The sequence below is a fragment of the Dermacentor silvarum genome, chromosome 1 (genome assembly GCF_013339745.2).
Source record: "Dermacentor silvarum isolate Dsil-2018 chromosome 1, BIME_Dsil_1.4, whole genome shotgun sequence".
Classification (NCBI taxonomy): domain Eukaryota; kingdom Metazoa; phylum Arthropoda; class Arachnida; order Ixodida; family Ixodidae; genus Dermacentor; species Dermacentor silvarum.
This window is the reverse complement of record NC_051154.1, coordinates 12,939,219-12,959,142: the sequence shown is the minus strand read 5'-3', so window position 1 is coordinate 12,959,142 and position 19,924 is coordinate 12,939,219. Positions and strand designations below refer to the sequence as shown.

The 19,924-nt window shown below is 45.3% G+C and overlaps 1 protein-coding gene across 1 annotated transcript in view; it reads left to right on the top strand.

The window, feature by feature from the left end:
* LOC119455890 (uncharacterized) overlaps positions 1-19,924 on the top strand; it is an 80,080-nt gene that overhangs the window by 10,095 nt on the left and 50,061 nt on the right. The window contains exons 5-8 of the mRNA XM_037717416.2: positions 1,640-1,723; positions 4,559-4,634; positions 5,901-6,043; positions 13,973-14,024. Of these exons, the coding sequence (XP_037573344.1) occupies positions 1,640-1,723; positions 4,559-4,634; positions 5,901-6,043; positions 13,973-14,024 (355 nt within the window). The remainder of the gene's footprint in view (positions 1-1,639; positions 1,724-4,558; positions 4,635-5,900; positions 6,044-13,972; positions 14,025-19,924) is intronic.

Here is a 19,924-nt window from a genome sequence, read left to right as displayed (position 1 = left end):
ACTTCAGTATCTGATTACCACCAACTTCACTTATCCTGATCCGTGTCTCCCTACTTGGTGGTTGCAATACTCGTGCATGTTAAGATGTCAGTTTGAAATAGTAGTTCAAGGGAATGAGTTAGCATTTCAGCTACCTTGCAGGATGGTTATGTTAGGTTTGGCAGGTTACTTGGTTGCAGGGCGTCTTCTGTGTGGAGTTGTTGAATGCTGCAGAGGCATGGAATAACTCGATAGCTTGACTTACATTCTGATCATTGTTGCCTTTTTAAAATATCTACTAAGGATAATTCATCAAGCTTCTGTGGCGTCTGTCACAAATATTGTTATAGTGTTTCCTTGGCAGAAGTTGCTAGCAAAGAAAAGCTTATTTGTCCCCTCATCTAAGTGGTCTTGAATCCCCGACATGTGAGCTGTAATGCCATTGTGCAAAATTACCTTTGAAACTCGCAGTTATAATTTTGTGCTCATGGTGTGCACTGTAGTTCAGTCGTCCTATTTGTAACAGTCTTTATGAGCAAGCTTCATACATGAGCTTTCTAACTTTCAGTTGTCGAAACTAGGCCCTCGTGAGAAATGGGGCCACCCACTGCCGTGACTTGGTGGACGTGTTGTGCTCTGCTGCTGAGCACAAGATTGTTGGTCCGATTTGCAGCCGCATTCCGATTAGGGCAAAAATGCTTGTTGCATGTAGCGCGGGGGGGGGGGGGGGGGAATTAATCTGGAGCCTTCCATGGCATCATCTCTCATAGACCGCATTTTGTTTTGAGGCATAATTGTGGACCAGTATGTACAGAGGGGTCCACTGTTAAATAGAACACTTGAGTGAAAAGCATGTCCAGGTTTTCCTCTCTTGCAAGAGTACGATTGCCTAGATTTGTAGCAGCTAACTTTTGGCTGGTAGCTCTGACTTCTTTTGACACACCTGTGCAGTTTACTGACATTACTACCCTATCCACTTGTAGCTAGGGTGCAAGCAAAGTGAGAGAAGCACATTTAAGTGTTCCCTTTAACAGTGGACCACACTGTACATTGCGAAGGAAGGGAACTTTGAGGCCAATCTGCACTTTGTGCACAGAGTATAGATCATCAAGTGCTTTGTCTTGCAAACTTATTTAGTGTTGAGAACGTTTGCAGCTGGGCCCATACTTGGTGTTAGAAGTGCACTGTTGCATTTGCTGCTGCACGAGTAGTAGTTAGTGTTTTTGCTTCGGTGCCTGGCACTGTGGCCTAGTGCTTAGCAGTAGAACATTGTAACTACCGAGCTACAACAGTAGATAGCATTTTTAACAAATGCAGCACACATGTCTCTCTGGTCTCACAGTTTTTGCTGTTTGCCACTTTGAACTCTTAAAAAATCTGGTGTCTATACACAAGTTTATATTTGCAGTTTTGGTGCTGACAAACAGGTAAATGGCACTGGCATCCATGCCTAGGGAGATATTTTGTAGTAGCGGTCAGCATAGTTAAGAAGTGCAGAACAAGGTGTTTTATTTGGCTGATCTCTGCTTAGTGAAAGCAATGCTATGATGTGTAAATCATTGGCCCATTGTTTCAGTTTTGTTATACAGACGTGACCATCCTTAACACCAAGTTGTAAAATTTTTTTGTTTTAGTAATTAGAACATTAGCTGTGTTCCAGATCTTCCCAGAGCTGCCTGCAAAGTCATAACAGTTGACATGTCTTTGGTGGAGCGATCGAGTCAGAAGAAAGTGATAACGACAGGTGGGAATGTTTCTGGTTTGCTGCTGCTTTACTTTCATTGTATAAAAACAAGTATCATAGTTAAAAGTTCTAATTGTTTCATAATGATTGCAACTATGATGAATTGTCTGGGTAAAGTGGAATCTTGATGCTCTGTGCTGCATCCTCTCTATATTTTCTGGACCTTCTATTTAATTTGAACAATAGGAGTTATCAGTTGAGTTGAATACATGCAGCAGAGTCCAGAAATATGACCAGCTCTTACCTGGTCGCATGTTCTCTTTAATTTGATCTAGGCATATCTTTAGTCATGGTTTTCTTCTGCAGGGTGGAGAATATACATGAATGCCAGTGTCCATCCAACTTAGTTGTTTGCTTGGGTTGACTTATAAAAGATCTAATGTAGTTCTTGTTGAAATATAGCAGGAACATACCAACGTGTGGCTTGGGCTGAACATTTTGTGCATTTTCTTATTGCATCTTGTGCAGTGGCTATTGCTGCTGATTGGAAAATGTTAATGTAATTATGTAGCAAAGTGAGCATAATCTAATAGCAGTGTCATTACTCTACGTAAGGGATGTCTGTGAGATGGCTTGGGTTTGAGCTTTTGGGTTGGCCTAAGCCGTAGTGCACTTCCAGACTGAATGATGGACAGAAAACAGCAAATGTCTGCTAGTAAAAAAACTTGATTTAAGGCCTATTGTCAAATTGAAGTCACACATTTTTATGTTGATGAACTATGTCCTCTTTATCAAATATAAAGCTACAGTGCTATATAACCATAGTAGGCTGACTGCTCTTTTGGACAGTTTTATAGAGATACCGTATACACTCGTGTAAGGGCAGCACTTTTTTTCCGTGATTTTGATGGGGTGCGGCCCTTCCAGGAAAGTGTGAAATTTTTGTTGAATTTTCGATCCACGTATGGAAAAACCTATTTAATCGTGCCATATGTACCTAACGATGGGATATCTGGCGTCTAGCTGCGGACATCCTCGCTAGATGTCTTCATCGGTATCGCTGCTCGGGCTCGGCTCGTCGCCGCTGCTCGGGTCATCCACACGTTCATGTATCCGATCGTCCTCAGTGCCAGCCATGGCAATGGAAATCCCGGTGACCTTAAAACTCTTTACAATAATGTCCGTGGACACCGCACGCCACGCGTTTAAAATCCCGCGAAATGCGCCGTACGCGAGACGCGACGACACTGCCGTTTGCTGGCGAGATTTTTTTTTTTTTTTTTAATTTGGACTGCCAAGTTGGGGGGAGCGGCCCTTACACGAGTGCGGCCCTTAGTCGAGTGTATACGGTAACACAGAACTGGTGCAAAGATACCTTTCACTTGCACGAGGCTTGCAGCACCCACAAATTGTTTGGCAAGACTGCTCTTGGTCAGTGCACAGCACTTTTGTAAGATGAAAAATAAAAGCACACACCAAACAAAAATTTGCTGCTCTCAAAGCATTAGTACAAAAGTATTAAGGGGAAGCTTTAGTTCGGGCCCAACTCTGCAGCAGCCTATTTAAATACATGTAAAATGCAGAAATGCTTTTCTGAGATAACCCCTAGACCGATTTTAATAAAATTTGTTGCATTTGAGGGAGAAAGCCAAGTTCTAGTGATTGTTGGAAGCAGAATTTTGATTTAGGGCCTGAATTTTTTTTACAGAAATTGCCAAAAATCAAGTTTGAGAAGAATAGAAGCACGAAATTTACGAATTCATAATTCTGCACCTAGAACAGATAACCCTGTTCTGTAAACTGCATCCGTTAGAACATTCAAAGCAGACAAGTTTGATATATTAATTTATATCGTACATTAATTTTTTACAATGTTTCCAAGGGTTCTGTAAAAGTCCTCATATTAGTGGTGTATTTAAGAGTCATGTATAATGGCATCAATTTTGTCAGCTTTAGATTTATTATTAGATGCAATTCAGTGAACATTTTTCATTTCTGAGTTCCAAGGAAGGTGTAAACATGCTTCATACATCGAAAAGATGCAACACACCAAGGAAAAGATGCAACACACCAAGGAAAAGACAGGCGAAAGGAAAGAGATGCTCTTTCCTTTCGCCTGTCTTTTCCTTGGTGTGTTGTGTCTTTTCGTTGTATGAAGCATGTACCAGCTAGCCCAACAACAAGTTTTATTAAGTAAACTTGGTCGTTTTGTTTTCTGAAAATTTCCAGTTTTCAGAAATTTTTATTTAAAATTGGCAGCCTAAATAAAAAATGCGCTTTCAACAGTCACTAGATTTTTTCTTTTTCTTTTAAATGCAACAGACCTAATCAAATTTAGTGCTGTGGTTGTTGAGAAAAACGATTTCCCCTTTCCCATGTCATTAGATAGGAGCCCCTGGGCCAAAGCTTCCTGTTAAAGAAAAAGTGGGGAAAGTTGGGTCCAGGAACTCAGAATCGTCCAGAATATATAGTGCAGCAGTGTTACGTGCTGAAGAGAATGGCTTGTTTACATGTTACATGGTAGGAAACTCTTGAGGACTGTGTGCTAAGGACAACTACTTGTTCTCACTTTGAATATTACTGAACATAAAGGATTATGTTTCCGTCATGCAGTTAATGACACTGCACTGAATACTTTTGGCTGTGTTGAAGCATTTTTTAGTCTTACCTGATGCTATCGATTGACGAAGCTGCTTGCATGTGTTAACTTCAAAAGAGAAATTGGTTCATCAGGTGTATCTCAATTTGGTTGTGTGAATGAGATACTGCACTAAAGTGGTAAGGTTGTGTAAGGAGCTTTGTTAAAATCTCACCTTTCAGAAGTGTGCAAGGAGCAGGTTAGATGTGTTAACATTAGTGCATGTTCAGCTTATTCGATTTGTTTTTGACCTAAAGGAGCGGAAACACCACCAAAGTCGCCAACATCTGTGCAAGAGTGGGTGAATTCACTTCCAGCTGATGAGCCGCATAAGTGAGTCTACTGCAGTTTTTGTTCTAGCGCTGTCTTGATTGGGACTTTCCTCTGCACTGCTTTTTTTTTTTCTTGGTGGGAACATTAGATCTTACCTTCAACATTCCAAGACTTCTGCTGTATTGTTTGCGCTTATGAATTGGGCGTAACCAGTAATATTTTTGGGGGGTCGCTTGCACTTGACTCGGGGAGGAGGTTGCAGGCAGGTGTTGTTGCATGTTGTTGTACGCCACGTATCCTCATACACAAAAGTTTTGAATTTTAGGCAGAGGAGAGGCAGGGCAGGGCACTTATGTGCCCGCCTCTACATCCCAGCTCCTATGAAAGGGAAAATTGTCGTCCACCTAACAGTAGCACAAAGCTACAAAGGAAATCTGTATGGTTTTCTCAGAAATAAAGCTTTGCAGTTGAATAAAAATTTGTCTTGGTCAACGCCTTTTCGGGGCACTCTCTGTCCCATCTGGGCTAACCAGGGGGGATTTATGTTATTTTGTCATATAATACCTCTGCATGCTGCATCTTTGGTCAGTCTAGGTTGAGTTAAAGCCACCACTTGTATCTGTTTTTTCCAGTGTCTAGACTATGCCTTCATTTCTGCAATTGCCATTCATGAACAAAAAAATTTGTTGCTTGAATCTTTCAGGCTGTTTCAGGCTGAAAGCAATCTGGTGTGCATTCTAGAATTTCAAACTGTGGGTGCTCTATGGTTAGCAGTGACACTTGTATCATTATAAGTGGAGAAAAGATAAATGTTCTGATGTTGGTAGTGCTCCTTTTCGGCACTGTGACGGCTCATTAGGAAGCAAAGGCCTTGTACTTCACTCATTTCTTTCTTTCTTTCTTTTTTTCTTTCTTTCTTTCTTTTTTCTATTTCTTTCTATTTTTTTCTAATGTGGGCAGAATGCAGGAACATTCGTCTACTGAGCATTTTCGGGTTCATGTTAGAGAAACCAGGGTTCAAAGTTGAGGCCTCCACTGTGGCGTCTCGCAGCCCTTGTTTTGGAGTGGTAATGTCAATCAGTCAATCCATTAAAATGAGCAAGTAAACATGCAACCTTAGAGCAAATAAACATGCAATCTTAAGTGGGTGTTTTGTTCTTTCCTCGATCCAACACCTTCAGGAAACCTGCTGCTTGGCTGGTTATGGACCTAGTTTCTGTGCCTGCATCTGCATTGCTTGCCTATGCTTCATAGTTTGCACTTAAATGATTGTCTAATGTCTTTTTCTGCTTCTTTTCTCCATCCTGTGGCTCTGGAAATAAAAAGGGAGGAGTCGAGCAACATACAGCCAGTCGAACTGGCGTCTATGCTGCACCAGGATAGTGGCTATCAGAGCCACCTGGAATGCCCCACACTGGAAGCTCCCATCAGCGAGACACAGGATGACAACCTTAGCCTTGGTGCCGAGGGTGAGTCATGACTATACAGCTGACCCATATTTGACATAAATTTATGTTCACTGGTTAGTCTTGCATTTGTAGAAGTTAGCGCGAACAAGATACGCTAATATTTTAGACCATCCTTCCTGCATTTTGAAGAAAGTCTGAATGACGACAGCTTGTGATTTTTAATGGACGAATACACATTGTGGAGAAGTTGAAATGTAGGCTTTGCCTCTTTTGTACAAATGTTTGTGGTAGTAACCTGCTCACAACATGGTGCATGGTCTGAAGCAAAAATGCTGAGTCATTAGAAAACATTGGTCTTGTGTTGTTTTGTTGCCCGTTCCGGGCTGGGTCAAGGAACAAAGAGGAAGAAGAGCATGAGTGTACGGTAGGCGGGGATGCTCTGGACTGAAGGCGGGGATGCTCTGGACTGAAGGCAGACTGAAGGCTCTGCGTCTGAGACATCCTCTTGAGGGCGCTACCACGGGACGTTGTCGGGCGGTACCATCAATCCTGTGCCATTCAGTTGACAAGTGACACAGGCTGCTGCTTCCTTGAGACCAGATGGTCTTTTCACCTTCCTATCAGTTGAATTGGAGAGCTTAGAGAGAGTGATATTAAGAACCCCAGAGTACGAGACGTCGGAACTCTACTGGTGGCAAGCCAGCCCATGCATGGTTGCCACGGGGAACCTGCCTCATCCATACTCCATAACAACTCGGCATGAGACTTAAAGAAAGAGTGCTTTCAAGAACTTCTTTCAAGTGATGAAAGGTGTTTCCGTTGCACAACCAAAGGTCATTGGGTATGGGACTGTAGAAGTGAGATCTCTTGCTCGACATGTAATGCTCGGCACGTTACGAGTACGTGCGACCCACACAAGAGTTCGTGGAAGAATGACAGCGAAACTACAACAGTTTGCGCATCCATGGGAAGACGACACCTTTCTTGAGACTTTCCGAGCCTGGGCCATAAATAACACCTGCTGCTACGTTAGAGACATTTTCGATGGTGGCAACCAGAGAACCATCATAACTGATTATGTGTAGAAGTATCTTGAGCTGAAATGTGTGGGATCAACACGCATAGCACTCAACATCGCTTGGTCCTTTGCCAGTGCATCGGACCAAGTGGTAAAAGGCGTTGTTGAGTCATGGAACTCGATTGTGAAGTCAGTTTTTCGACACAGAGGCTGTCCTATGGGCCATTGAGGTTCCACACATCTGCCAGGACATAGAATAGACTACAATGGACATAGCTTTCGTCGCGTGGCTCAATTAAGTTGAAAGGGATAAACTTGTACATCCATCGGTTGTAACGAAAAGCGATATCAGTGTACTCATCGAATTGATCAGATGTGGAAAGTTATTAGTGTCGAAGTTTCACTGTGCGAAGGCAATGAACTGCTGATTGCACTGAATTCCCAAGCTTGGATAGACCTTTCAGGGAAGCACTGCTCACGTCACAACTACAGCACCACGAATGTATTGTGCGTGCTAAAATCGTCACCGAGTGCAACGAGTTTCTGTAATCATTCTGTGAACTTGAAAAACTGGGAATAACAGATATGCTAGGCAAAACATGTGAAAGCAGCAAAAGTATGTCACATTTAGCACCAGTGGCTATCTCAACGAAAGCAGGTAAATCGCTGTTACAAGACTCGAAAAGCTTGTAAGCTGTCTAAATACCAAGAAGGGACAGCTGGAAATGTATGACACTATCATATGAGAGTGCCTGCGAGCAATACAAGCTGAGCAATGACGTACCTTCCATTGCATTGGTAGCTAGCACCTCCATCAAAGGGTGATGGGGATGGCATGTGTAAAAAATACAAAAGTGTATATTTGCAAAATATATATAAAGCTAGTTAAAGCTAGGCTATTCACACAGTTCATCAAGGCATGTTTGTACTCATGGTATGACTGCCACTGGGACGTCGTGTATAATAAACAGTTAAACAATGTAATGCAGCATGTAACGAATAATATGCTGTGACAAATATTGGATATAATGGAGGCACTTTTGGGTAGGATCTGACTTCATTATAATGAGGTTTGACTGTGCAGCCAACTGAAACAGTGTCACTTGAGTGTGTAGGCCTAAATGGAAAATTTAAATCTGGGCTTTCGATGTCAGTACAGTTTAGTAGCCCTTGAGAACACCATGCAGGGGTGGGACTCCTGCGCCAATTGCGCCATTTTGACACAAACGCAGATTCCTGCGCCAAACTGCGCAAAACATGGAAAATTGACCGAAATTGCACCACGCTGCGCCAGAACGGCTTCGGCATGTGTGCTCCGGCAGTGGCCGCGGACAGCGAGCGGATTTGTTCTCCAAAAAAGAGTGCAGCCGATCACATTCCGCAGACCACGCGACGGCGCCTCCGTCAGTTTCTTGTGATTTTTGCGCTTATAACGTTAGACTTTTCGGCGCTTACGGCAAGTGGCCGGCGCGCGCGCGGCCACTCCCGGCTGTTTTCACTACTGTTAGCACGGCCAGGGCGGCTGTATTTAGAGTCTACTAAAAAACGGTTGATTAGGTCAAGCGGTGCAGCGCTCCCTAACTGAGGCGCAAAACAACGATTAGTATAGCTGAGAGCACCGCGAGCGAACTAGATATTATAGGGAGGCGCATGTTGTAGGGGGGTCAACGGGCGGGCGTTTTTATCCACAGGGTCAGTATACCGTAAAAATATTCTAATCTGTTTTTAAGCCCTTATGGGCGAGGCCTGAGCCATTTTGACACATCGCAAAAGGCTTACGGTGGATTTGGTATAAGAAGTCACAGTTTTGCCTGAAAAGCGAAGCATTGATTGGCGATAGTACATCAGTAGACAGCTATACGAAGTAGGAATAGTAGGTTTATCGGCCGTATAAACTAGTAAACATTGGCCTACTAAATAGATGGGCGAATAGTGAATTTGGGGTTCGAAGTGAACTCGAAGCGAATAGTGATTTGGTCGAATAATTTCGAATCGAATAGTCAAATAGCATATATCACTTATTACAGTAAAACCTAATTAATTTGAATTTCACGGGACCGAAAAAAAAAGTCCGAATGCCGAATTATCAAGGTATCCAGAAAGCGATAATCAAATGCTTACTACATCAGCACGATTTTATTAGTGCAATGGATGAGCAAGTCCTCTTGCTATTTTGCACAAAAGCAGTGCGCAAGCTGCAATTTGCGTCGTCTCGTGACTGATTGGCACTCGCAGCGGCGATCGAGGCTTCGAGACTTCCTTCGCAGCACGGCCGCGGCGCGTGCCTTCAGTTGCGACACGTTTGCACTACCGCGTGCACATCCCGATTATTTTTTCGCCAGTAAGCTAGTCGCCAGCAGATCGCACGTTCATCGCGATGTAGCCGGTGCTCTTCATCCTCTACAGCTTTGCACCGAGTCAAACCGAAACTGTTTGTCGCAACCGCGGCCGCTATCGACTAGATTATGAATGGCGACTTTGCGGTGCTTAAGGCACGCGGCCGACGCACGCACTGAGTCGGAACGAAACTACCGTTTGCTGCAACAACTGCAGACAAAATCGCGGTCGCTATCTATGCGATCATGGATGGTGACTATGAAATCCCGCTGCCAATGCGTTGTTATGTGCGGCGGTAAATGCAATAAAGGCACAAATAGGCACGAAGCGTTCCGTCGTTGCTGTCATTCACATGCGATTTCCGCTGATGACTATGGCGATGCGTACTCCGCCGCTTCGTTTCGGTTGTACACGAGCGCCATTTCTGCTCTTTTGCGTCGCACATTTCCGGCTCTTTAATGCAAAAACGTATAGCTTTCGAGATTGATGGTTGATGTATGGCAGCCATGACTTAAAGCATAGCCTTCGAGATGCGTTTTTCTACCCACCGTCCGTGGCTTCTGGCTGCCTATTCAGGAGTGCCAAATAATTCGAAAATATAGAATACCTTAATTCGAATTGGAGTGGATAATGAATATAGAATAATTTGATCGAATATTCGCCCATCCTTACAGAAACTAACAAGCATGGTATCACGCGCGCACGAGCAAACGTGAACACGTCGCAGTCCATGACCTCGGAAACTCGCTCTCTAAACGCTGGAGTGAGGAAGCGCGGCAGCAGCAGCGAGCTAACTAAGCGGCGAAAACACAGCGCGCATGAAGCTATGAGCACTCACACTCGGTCCCCATCGCAGACCGCTTTCCAGATAGGGCCCGCGCTGCCGCGCAATATGCAGCAGCCCCTCTCCCTCCCTTCATTCATCACGTGGTGCTTTGCGTGCGATCGAAGACGTGCGCTTCCTCCCCGCTTTCCTCCCTTGCACATGCAAGATTGAGCCTCCATCGTCGGCTCGCCCTCATACGATTTCACTCGCACATACAGCATACAATGCGCGGCGACCATGTATATATTGCCTCTGGACTTCATACGGAACATCACGGCGACGACAACGACAGAGATGTGCCTGAAGTGTCCATGATTGCTGTTGCAATAAAAGATTGGAATAGTTTTACGTTATACCAGCCCAGGGTTGATTGCGGCTCTTTGGGTCTGCGGTGACACATCGTGACCCAGAAATTAGGTTAGTGCATTCATTAGACGCATAATTTGAGAACATTTTCCGCTATTATCATGAGCGTCGGCGTGGGAAATATATAGTGCGATTGTAGTTCCAACTGATGTTTTCTGCTTTACATATTCAAGCTATCCTTCGTAAGCACGAGAAGGCAAATAGTCCGATAGAAATCATCTGGACGCCGGGCATACGGGTGTGCCCGGGGGCAATACTGCAGCACCCGCCGCTGCTGCTTCCGCAGGTGGGTCGACCAATGTTTCTCAGCCCCTACCCCTCAGGGTGAACCCGTATGACCTCCTAAGCCAAATGGTTCCCTCGGTAACCACCATGCACTACGTACGGACGTCCCTGCGTGCTGTAAGCAAAGAACGCCTCAAGCAGGTTACCCCGCCTGCCCTCTTCCCGAGCAAGTCTTCACTTTCACGTGCTCAGGAGGTTTTAGATGCGAAGCAGCTTATGGTCGGGGCTGTGTCACTCCCTCCCTCCCTCCGCCGTGTGGCGTCCACGCCCTACTGCGCATGCGTATCCTCCTTTCCTCCCCCTCCTCTCCTCTCCGACGCTCCTCTCCTCTCCAGATTGCGCAACGAATGGCAACACCTGCGGCTCCGCGCGCGATAATGCGAAGCAGCTTAGGTTAGAGATGTGACGGTAGGCGCCCCAGAGGCGCCGGCAACAGTCACCAACGCCGCGCGCGTTCGGTGCGAACGCAGGCAAAACGCCGTCGGCGTCGACAACAGTTCTGCGCGTTGCTGGTGCTGCTGCATGTCCAAGTTTATACAGCTGATAAAACTACCTTGAGTCGACCCCATGGCTGCTTAGAATACTACTCAGGGTTCCCCTACGGGAAGATGGTGTAATTTTTTTGTAAATAAGGTATTTGCAAACTCGGCCTACACACCATACTCTGTGGCAAAATGGCGACATCCCGACATTACGACTGTGACGTGCACGCGCTGTGGGCTGCGACGCCGTGCAGACCTTTATCATTTACTGTGGCAATGTTCTGCGTTTGATACAGGCAGAATGGCCATACAGCCTTTACAGTTTACTAGCTACCGTGAAGCACTGCTCATGGATCCTAATACACAGTTATTATTTGCAACATATGCTAGCCGGAGCGGCCTGATCAGGGTGGTTTAGGGGGACCGACACACCACAGCACTGGTCACGCACCGCCTCAGTATACAGCCTTTACAGTTTACTAGCTACCGTGAAGCACTGCTCATGGATCCTAATACACAGTTATTATTTGCAACATATGCTAGCCGGAGCGGCCTGATCAGGGTGGTTTAGGGGGACCGACACACCACAGCACTGGTCACGCACCGCCTCAGTGCGGGTGCATACTCCTACATGAGAATGCCTATTTCTGGAGACAATAAATTATTTGAAGAGTGACGACATTAATCCCCCATTACCCCACAGAGGACCTGTGCCTCCCCATTTCTAAATAAAGGACTTTCATTCATTCATTCTGCTTTACGTGAAAACATGTGCCGTGCCGCTGCTCGACCCACTCTTCCATATTCTAGTATGCTATAGCTACAAAGCATGCTTCTGGTATGCGCTTTGTGTTGGTTTATTCTGTTTCACCGTGGTTTCCAAGTGCGCTGCCACATTCCATTATTCCACCAAAATTCAGATTGGCCTGCTCCAAACTGCTCCAAAATGCAATATTGTCTGCGCCAAACTGCTCCAAAACCCAATTTTACTTGTTCCAAAAATTGTTCCAAAATGTCTTTGGGCAGTCCCACCCCTGACCATGTGTATAGTAAGAAATGCCTGATAGTTTCTCAACTTCTAATCTTATAATGATTTCAAACATATGAAAAGATGTAGATATCTGCAAACAAAGGTGAGAAAGGCTCAGGACCTACAGTATAGACCACTTATAACGTAACCGTTTATAGTGCAGGACCGGATATAGTACGGTCTTTTCAGACTCCCGTTAATTTTCCCATAGCACTCCATGTATACACATACCGCTTACGGTGCAACCGCGTGAGACGAAATACCGGTTATAATGCGGCTTCAGCGGGAAAATCTCGCCGACAAGGGCGGCAGCGAGCATGCTTCTCAACAAGGTGCGTGCTCTCAGCCGACGTGTGCATTATTCAATGCAATCAAACTCTCGTTAATTCGGATTTATTTGGCCGCACATCGGTTACATTCGGACTACTTTCGGAGCTCGAGGAGCGCTGCAAATGTGCGACGCAAAAGAGCAAGAACGGCGCTAGCGTCCAACCGAAATGAAGCGGCGGAGTCCGCATCGCCACGGCCATCAGTTGAAAACGTACGTGAATGACAGCAACGCCGGTACGCTTTGAGCCTATTTGTGTCTTTAAAGCCTGTATTCTTGCGTTGGCCGCAGGCTTTCGTAACTGTGTAGTCGTCATCCACGATTGCGTCGATAGCGGCCGCGGTTTTCTCCGCAGCGGTTGCGGCGAACAGTAGTTTCATTTTTACTCGGTACGCGCGTCGGCCGCGTGCCAAAAATAACTGCGTAGTCGCCATCGATGATCGCATAGATAGCGACCGCGGTTTCGACTGCAGTTGCAGCAAACGGTAGTTAATTCGTCCAGACTTGGTGCATGCGTCGGGCGCGTGCCTTCAGCACCGCAAAGTCGCCGTTCATAATCGCGTAGGTATTGGTCACGTTTTTTTCCGCAGCGGTTGCGGCAAACTGTTATTTCGTTTTGACTCGGTGCAAAGCTGTTGAACTTAAAGAGCACCGGCTACATCGCGATTAGGTTTTCACCAGCTCACTGGCGAAAACGTAATCGCGATGTGCACGCGATAGTACAAAACGTGTCTACATGCTCGGTCTACATGTTTTGCATACGTGCAGGGCTTGAAAATCGTTGTTTTGGTTATAGTGCGGTACCGCTTATAGTGCAGATATTCGCGACTCCGGCGACTTACGTTATAAGCGGTCTACACTGTATATGGTTCTACAGAAAGGAAAAAAAAACTTGACACTTTAGTGCAACTTTTGCTGACTTGACAAAAAGGTTGCTCACACATTTTTTTTTCTTTTTTAAGCATGTATTTGTACATCTCGGAGAACAAACTGTCTTGAGCTTGAACAAATTCGTTATGAAACCTAAAAAATTAGAATCGAAAAAATTTTTGAAGTATTTGAAGTACAAAAAAAGGGGGGGGGGGGAATAATGGTAATATATGTTGTCCATTGGCACATAATGCATTACTGGTTAAATTATACTGCAGAACTGACCTTGTGTTAGGTGCAGTGATGCACCCTCTTAAGGCCCTTTTGCCTTCTTTTGTTCTCTTTTCTTACTGCCGACTCACTTTAAAACGCTGGAAATAATGTTCCTATTTTGTGTGCTTTGACATGTGTTGCCAGGACCTGAACATTTGCTGCTATCTCTTGTAGCTCGCACAATGGATAATGCATCACTACTCCAGCCCAAGTCTGCCCAGTCAAGGTAATAAATTTGCTTGTTTGTGTTCTGGAATCTATAACTGAATGTAACCAAGTTTAGGCATTGCATAATACAAATGGTTTAAAGGTTCATTATAGCTCAACACCAAAGGAAGCTTTGGATTTAACCTTCTCTATACAAAAAAAAAAAAAAAGAAGTTTGCTTAATGGCATAAAGGGTAGTACTGTAGACTCCCTTCAGAACGAACTCGAGGGGATCGCAAAAACTTCTTCGGCTTATTAAAAAGAGACTGTTATTAGATCTGCATGATACAAAGCATCCCTTTATGCATTTAAACCATTGGATTACATTAATCCCTTGTTATAACGAAATCGCTTTACTCGAAATATCGCTTTATTAGAAATTTCTCCCGGTCCCGACCCAAACGCATGCATTCTAAGCCGCATTACTTGAAGCGCACGAAGAGCTTGACACGCTTAGAGCAAAGTGGCGAGGAGAGGCATCTCGGCGGCGTTAACATTTTTGTGCATGCAGTGCCAAATTAATGCCGCCGACGAATTAGTCTCATGCAGGCACAGAACAGGCCACAAAAGTACCAAGCGAGTGCCAAGTGCTCCCAGCTGTTTACTGCGGAGCGGATGGAAGCTGTCAAATTCCATGGTGTAGCGCGACCGAACCGTTAATCTTGGTCTCAATCGCATCGTTGGTGTCCCCCGTGATAGAATGCACACGAAACTAAAGTTTTCCTGACGCATTGCGATGCCAGGAAACCGCGGTCTCTTGGATGCCGAAAAGTGGCCAAAAGACTGCGTGCAGACTTGTGTGGTAGCATTGTATGGGGTGCGCTTGATGAGCAAAGTTTTAACACTCTAAAGAGCACTTCTGGCGCTGAAACATGCCGAAAAGCACTAAAGAAGGGTCCCTCCGATTATAAGTGCCATGTTTGATGCGAGGAGCTATGTTAACAAATTGGGAAGACGACTTTGGGGAAGCCGGTCTAGAAATTTGCTTGCCGCTGGCCATCATCGGCCTGCATCGCAATAAAACACCACCCATAGCTTTGTTGCACTTTTGACGGTGCAAATTGACCGTTAACTTGCTGAAAACACGAAAAACATGGCCGGTCAACGCAAGCTGGTGTTTCCCCGGTGATTTTCTTGAGCCGGTCATGCTCGATGCGCGCCATCTGACTTTAGACACGTGGTCTAAATGCGTGGTAGGGTCATTGAATTTTGTTCCTAAACATTTGTCAATGGTGCGGAGGCGACGGTGCGTGAACACTGACACTCGAACCGTAGAATTAGCACAGGGTCGTCGACAGTGGTGCACCGAAAAACTCTCGTTTTGCAAACTTCACGGCTGCACACCTCAGGAAGAAATTGCCCAGTGATCATGCAAAGCCCCTACTGCAAAACCATTCAGTTCTCACGATCGCGCTGTGTACCCACAATGAGCAGCTAATCTTTCTTTGAGCACAACAAACACAACCCCAAACTCGAGCCACGTCATTTGCGGCGCTTTCCTGCGCGATACTCTCGTAGTCTTCCGTGACCTCCGCATACCCCCCCCATAAGAGTGGCCACTGCCTTTCCCTCCTCATTTGCTCTCCAGTCTGCAAGCCGTTTGGACGCCAGTCACTCGTCTCACTTTTGCCTTTATGTCAACTCCTCGCCTCCTCGCTGCCAGTTTCGACTCCGCTGCTCCTCCAAAGCTGGCTTCTTCCGGCCTGCCCTCCCGAGCACAATCTTCCGCCAACGGGTGCCCTTCCGCGGTTCCTGCTTCTTGATATCCACGACTCCGATCGCATTTCTTCCGCTACACGTCAAGCCGATGCTAAGCTCATCATTGCAACCGTCGCCATCACCAGCGCGCACTGATTAGGAAAGCGAGATGCCTTAACGACATTTTGAAGCTTCTGCCTCCTGCGTTGCCCGCCGCGTTCAGTCACTTTGGCCCCGTCGGCACGTGTGTTTGGATCTGTGCTGCTGGCTATGTGATTGTGTGTTATTCGAAGTGCTTCGTTAGGCGTGCTTTGGGTGCGCTTTTGTGGTCTACAGTGATAAATGGCTCCATCAGTCTCCGGGCGAACTTTGAAGCAGAAAGTCTGACTTTAAAGCAGAAAGTTCTGCTGATAAAAGAAATGGAAAAAAGGCGGCCGGCAGAAAACTGACATCGCGAAGGAATTCGGCATACCGCAGTCTACTTTATCAACTGTATTGAAAAACAAGGAAGCTGTGCTGGATGGCTTTGAAAAGAGCTTCTCGGTGAAAAGAAAGAGGAATTGCGATTCGAAATACCCCAAAGTGGAAGGTGCACTTCTACAGTGGCTGAAAAATGCCAGGAGTGCAAATCTCCCTGTACATGGACCTGTACTTACTGCAAAAGCCGAAGCTTTCCCCCTCCAAATGAGCCTAATGATTTAAAATGCAGCAATGGCTGGCTTGAGCAGTTCAGTAAACGACATGGCATGACCTCGAAGTCGATCATTGGCGAAAGCGCAGCCGTGACACTGTAGACGTATGGCGCCAACATCGGCTCCAAGCCCTACTTGAAAAGTATGAAGACAAAGACATCTGCAACGTAGATAAGGTTGCATTTTTCTACAAGATGCTACCGAATCGCACATTCATTACCGCTGGCGGATCCTCATTCGGAAGAAAACAGAGCAAGGAGCATGTCATGGTGCTGTTTGGTGCCAGTGCAACAGGCGAGGACAAGCTCCCCTTATTGTTACTGGAGAAGGCAGAGAAGCCGCGGTGCTTCCGAAATGCAACTATTCCCAAGGAATGCATCTACAGAAGTAACAAGTGAGCATGGATGACTACTGCTATTTTTGAAGACTACGTGCGCCTTCTGGATAGACGGTTCAACGCAAAGAATCGGCAAGTGCTTTTCATAATTGGCAATTGTCCGAGCCACGGGAAGATCGACAACCTCAAGGCGATCGCTGTGGAATTTTTGCCTGCAAACACAACCGCGGTACTGTAACTGATGGGTCAGGGCATCATTGAGACCACGTGGAAGCTGTACCGCAAGGCTCTTTTGCAGTGCATACTCACAGTGTATGACGCCAGCAAGAGGTACAACATTGATTTGCTTGGTGCGATCCATTTGCTGAACTTTTCATGGAAAGAACTCGCACCTTCAAAGGTCCCCACCTGCCTTGCGCACGCCGGCTTTTCCTGCGCCGTCGTCAGCGGCCCTGACAATGACCAGTCTGACGATGACTAGACTTGCAGTGATCTGTACGAGGCTGTTCATAAGATTGCTGGCCAAGAGGTAGAAGGCGACTTCGAGACATTCACATTGGCTGACGCTGCTGCTCCTGTGGTCGCCCCAGCGACGGATGCAGAGATAATTGACACTGTTGGTGGCCCCGACGAGGACAAAAAGCTACGTGAAGTGCCAGCTATGGTGCAGACGCGGGAGTACCTACTCCTGCTGCGAAATAAGGTTGAATGCATGGGCGGCGACCACGGCCGCGTGCAATGCTTGGTCAAATTAGAGTAGGGTTTGCCTGTGCCCAGTAAGAACTTAAAACAGCCAAAGCTCACTGCCTTGTTTGCACCTGAATAAAGTTTTGCTTCACTGAATACATTGTATTTTGACTTCCTCGCAGTTGTGGCGCAATTAAAGCTCGACTGCTTTAGCTTTTCTCGAGTGGTCGCTTATATCGAATTACTGCTTATAGCGATTTTTTTCGCCATTCCGCTGACTTCGTTATAATGAGGGATTACTGTAATTGTTACTTGCCAGCACTGTGTAACTCTATGCACTGGCACAAAGGCTGGCATTTCACCTAGTATGCTAAAAATTATTCAGAGCCCTGCCGTTGCAAAAAAAATTGCACTGTAGTATTCAGGGCATTATCAACTGCAAAATTTGTGCTGGCTTTCGTGGCTCCTGAGCAGTATCCGCACCTAGTTACTGTCCTGCTGAGACACCTCGAGGAGGTTCTCAATTATTGTTTCTAGCTTTCAGTGTTGCAGCATTGCATGTCATTGTTTACGCTGGCACAGCTGTTGATGTCCACAGAAACTTGTGTAGGTAACAGGGTCAGCTTCCTCAAGACTGACGATCGAGGCTCTCTGAGCCGAGTAGCTGGCATCACTGTGGTGGCCCCGGAAGTTCAGCTTAACCGTAGTATTAGCGGTTCGTGTTAATTGAATTTTTATTTTTCATTGTGTTTATGAGAAACCAACAAATTATTCACACATTGTTCATCATATTTGAAAATTCCACGTGACTGGGTTCGGCTTTAATGGGAGTCTACTGTATGTACAAATGCAGGTCAATTTCGACAATATTCATCTGTAGGGTTTGATAGGGAAGGCCATGAAGACAAGCATCTTAATCCGGTGCATTCAAATGCATTTGAAATGTATAAATGATTTTTAGGCAACTAATGATTTTTTTTAGGCAACTGCTGATATGATTTCAGTGAATTTGTTTCATTAGAAAAAAATGGAACTTGTAATGACTGATGGTTGCAGAATATTGGTTTAGACCTCCAAAATGAGAAAAAAAAAATGACAATAGTAAAAGCAACAACACCAAAAAAGCAACTTCTAATGGCCTTTATTGGATGACAATCAGGGTGGATGGAAGATACCACAAGATCAGGCAAGGCACAGCACAGTCTTTACTCTCATCTTGTGTAGTGAATCTTGGTGATGAACCTGCCCTGTGACTGCCCTCTGCCACAATTGCAGACATGGATGATTGATGCTTGCAAGGAAACACATTGTGGCACTTCCTTTGTCTAAATGGAGCATTTCGCAGCTGGGCAGGTGATGATAATGATCATCATCATCAGTTAGAGACTTGGTTAAAAACCTAGTGTTTTGGGCCAAGACCTGGTGACATTGTCAAAAAAAGAAAAGTTACCAGCACAGGTATTTGCGTCGAATGAGTTTATAGAGACGTTCCAGAAGCATGCAAAAGCAACAGCAGTGTCGCTGAAAAAGTCGTGATCTAAAAACAGTATATTGCTTGTTAGCCTTTGTGGTTCCAAGTTTGCTTCTGCTTGTGTGCCGTGTCTAAAGGTAAAAATCAACGTTAATAAAATACGTATGTATCCCACAAAAGGCATGTGCTCAGGGTAAGCTTTAAAACGAATGCGAGCTGACATGAATTTACTGATCACTGACAATCCATCACTGACATGGTTTTACCTAGATTCAGGAGAGTGGTTAAATTTTGACATTCATCTGAAGCTGCTGGCACAAGCCAGAGCATGATTGTGAAGACGTTTGCATGGCAGATATGGAGTAAAAAAAGGGATGTCGTTATTGTTGTAGAGCACAGCTATGCACCACTGGCTTGACTCGCTAGAAGGTAGCCCTGATAAAGACAAGTTCTAGCAAACATGCTGGCTCCAGGCTGAAGCACTCTTTGTTCACCCACAAGACAATTAACCACACAAGCCTACTAGCATGTCTACTCATCCGCTCAATTTAGTATCAAGAAAAATTGGGATCTGCAGAAGCGTATTCCACCATTCTATCACTAAAGTTGCTCATACCTTGTTTTACATTCTTGACAAAGTTATTCCTCGGAATTTTGAGAATGACAGCCCACAAACAAATGTCGTGAAATACAACACTGACACCGCATGCCTTTTATGGTAAGTCTTCTCGGACTAATGTATTAAAAGTGTGAAACAATAACAGAAACCTAAAAATGATGTAATTTTGTTGGTGTCGCTGTGCACTACCTCCGGGATCGGCCCATGCAAAAGACCGTGTTTCTGCCAGATAGCTCACCTTCGTGCATAGCGTTTCCTGCCAGTGTTTCCCGGTAAACATTATGGTTACATAAGCTGCAGTTGCCGGAAAGCGTGAGAAGCAGTCGGGGATTTTTTAACGCTGTCGCGTTCCATTCTTAGACGCGATGCTTAGGCGTCCTTAATTATTTTTTTTTTTTGTAATATAAATGAGGTA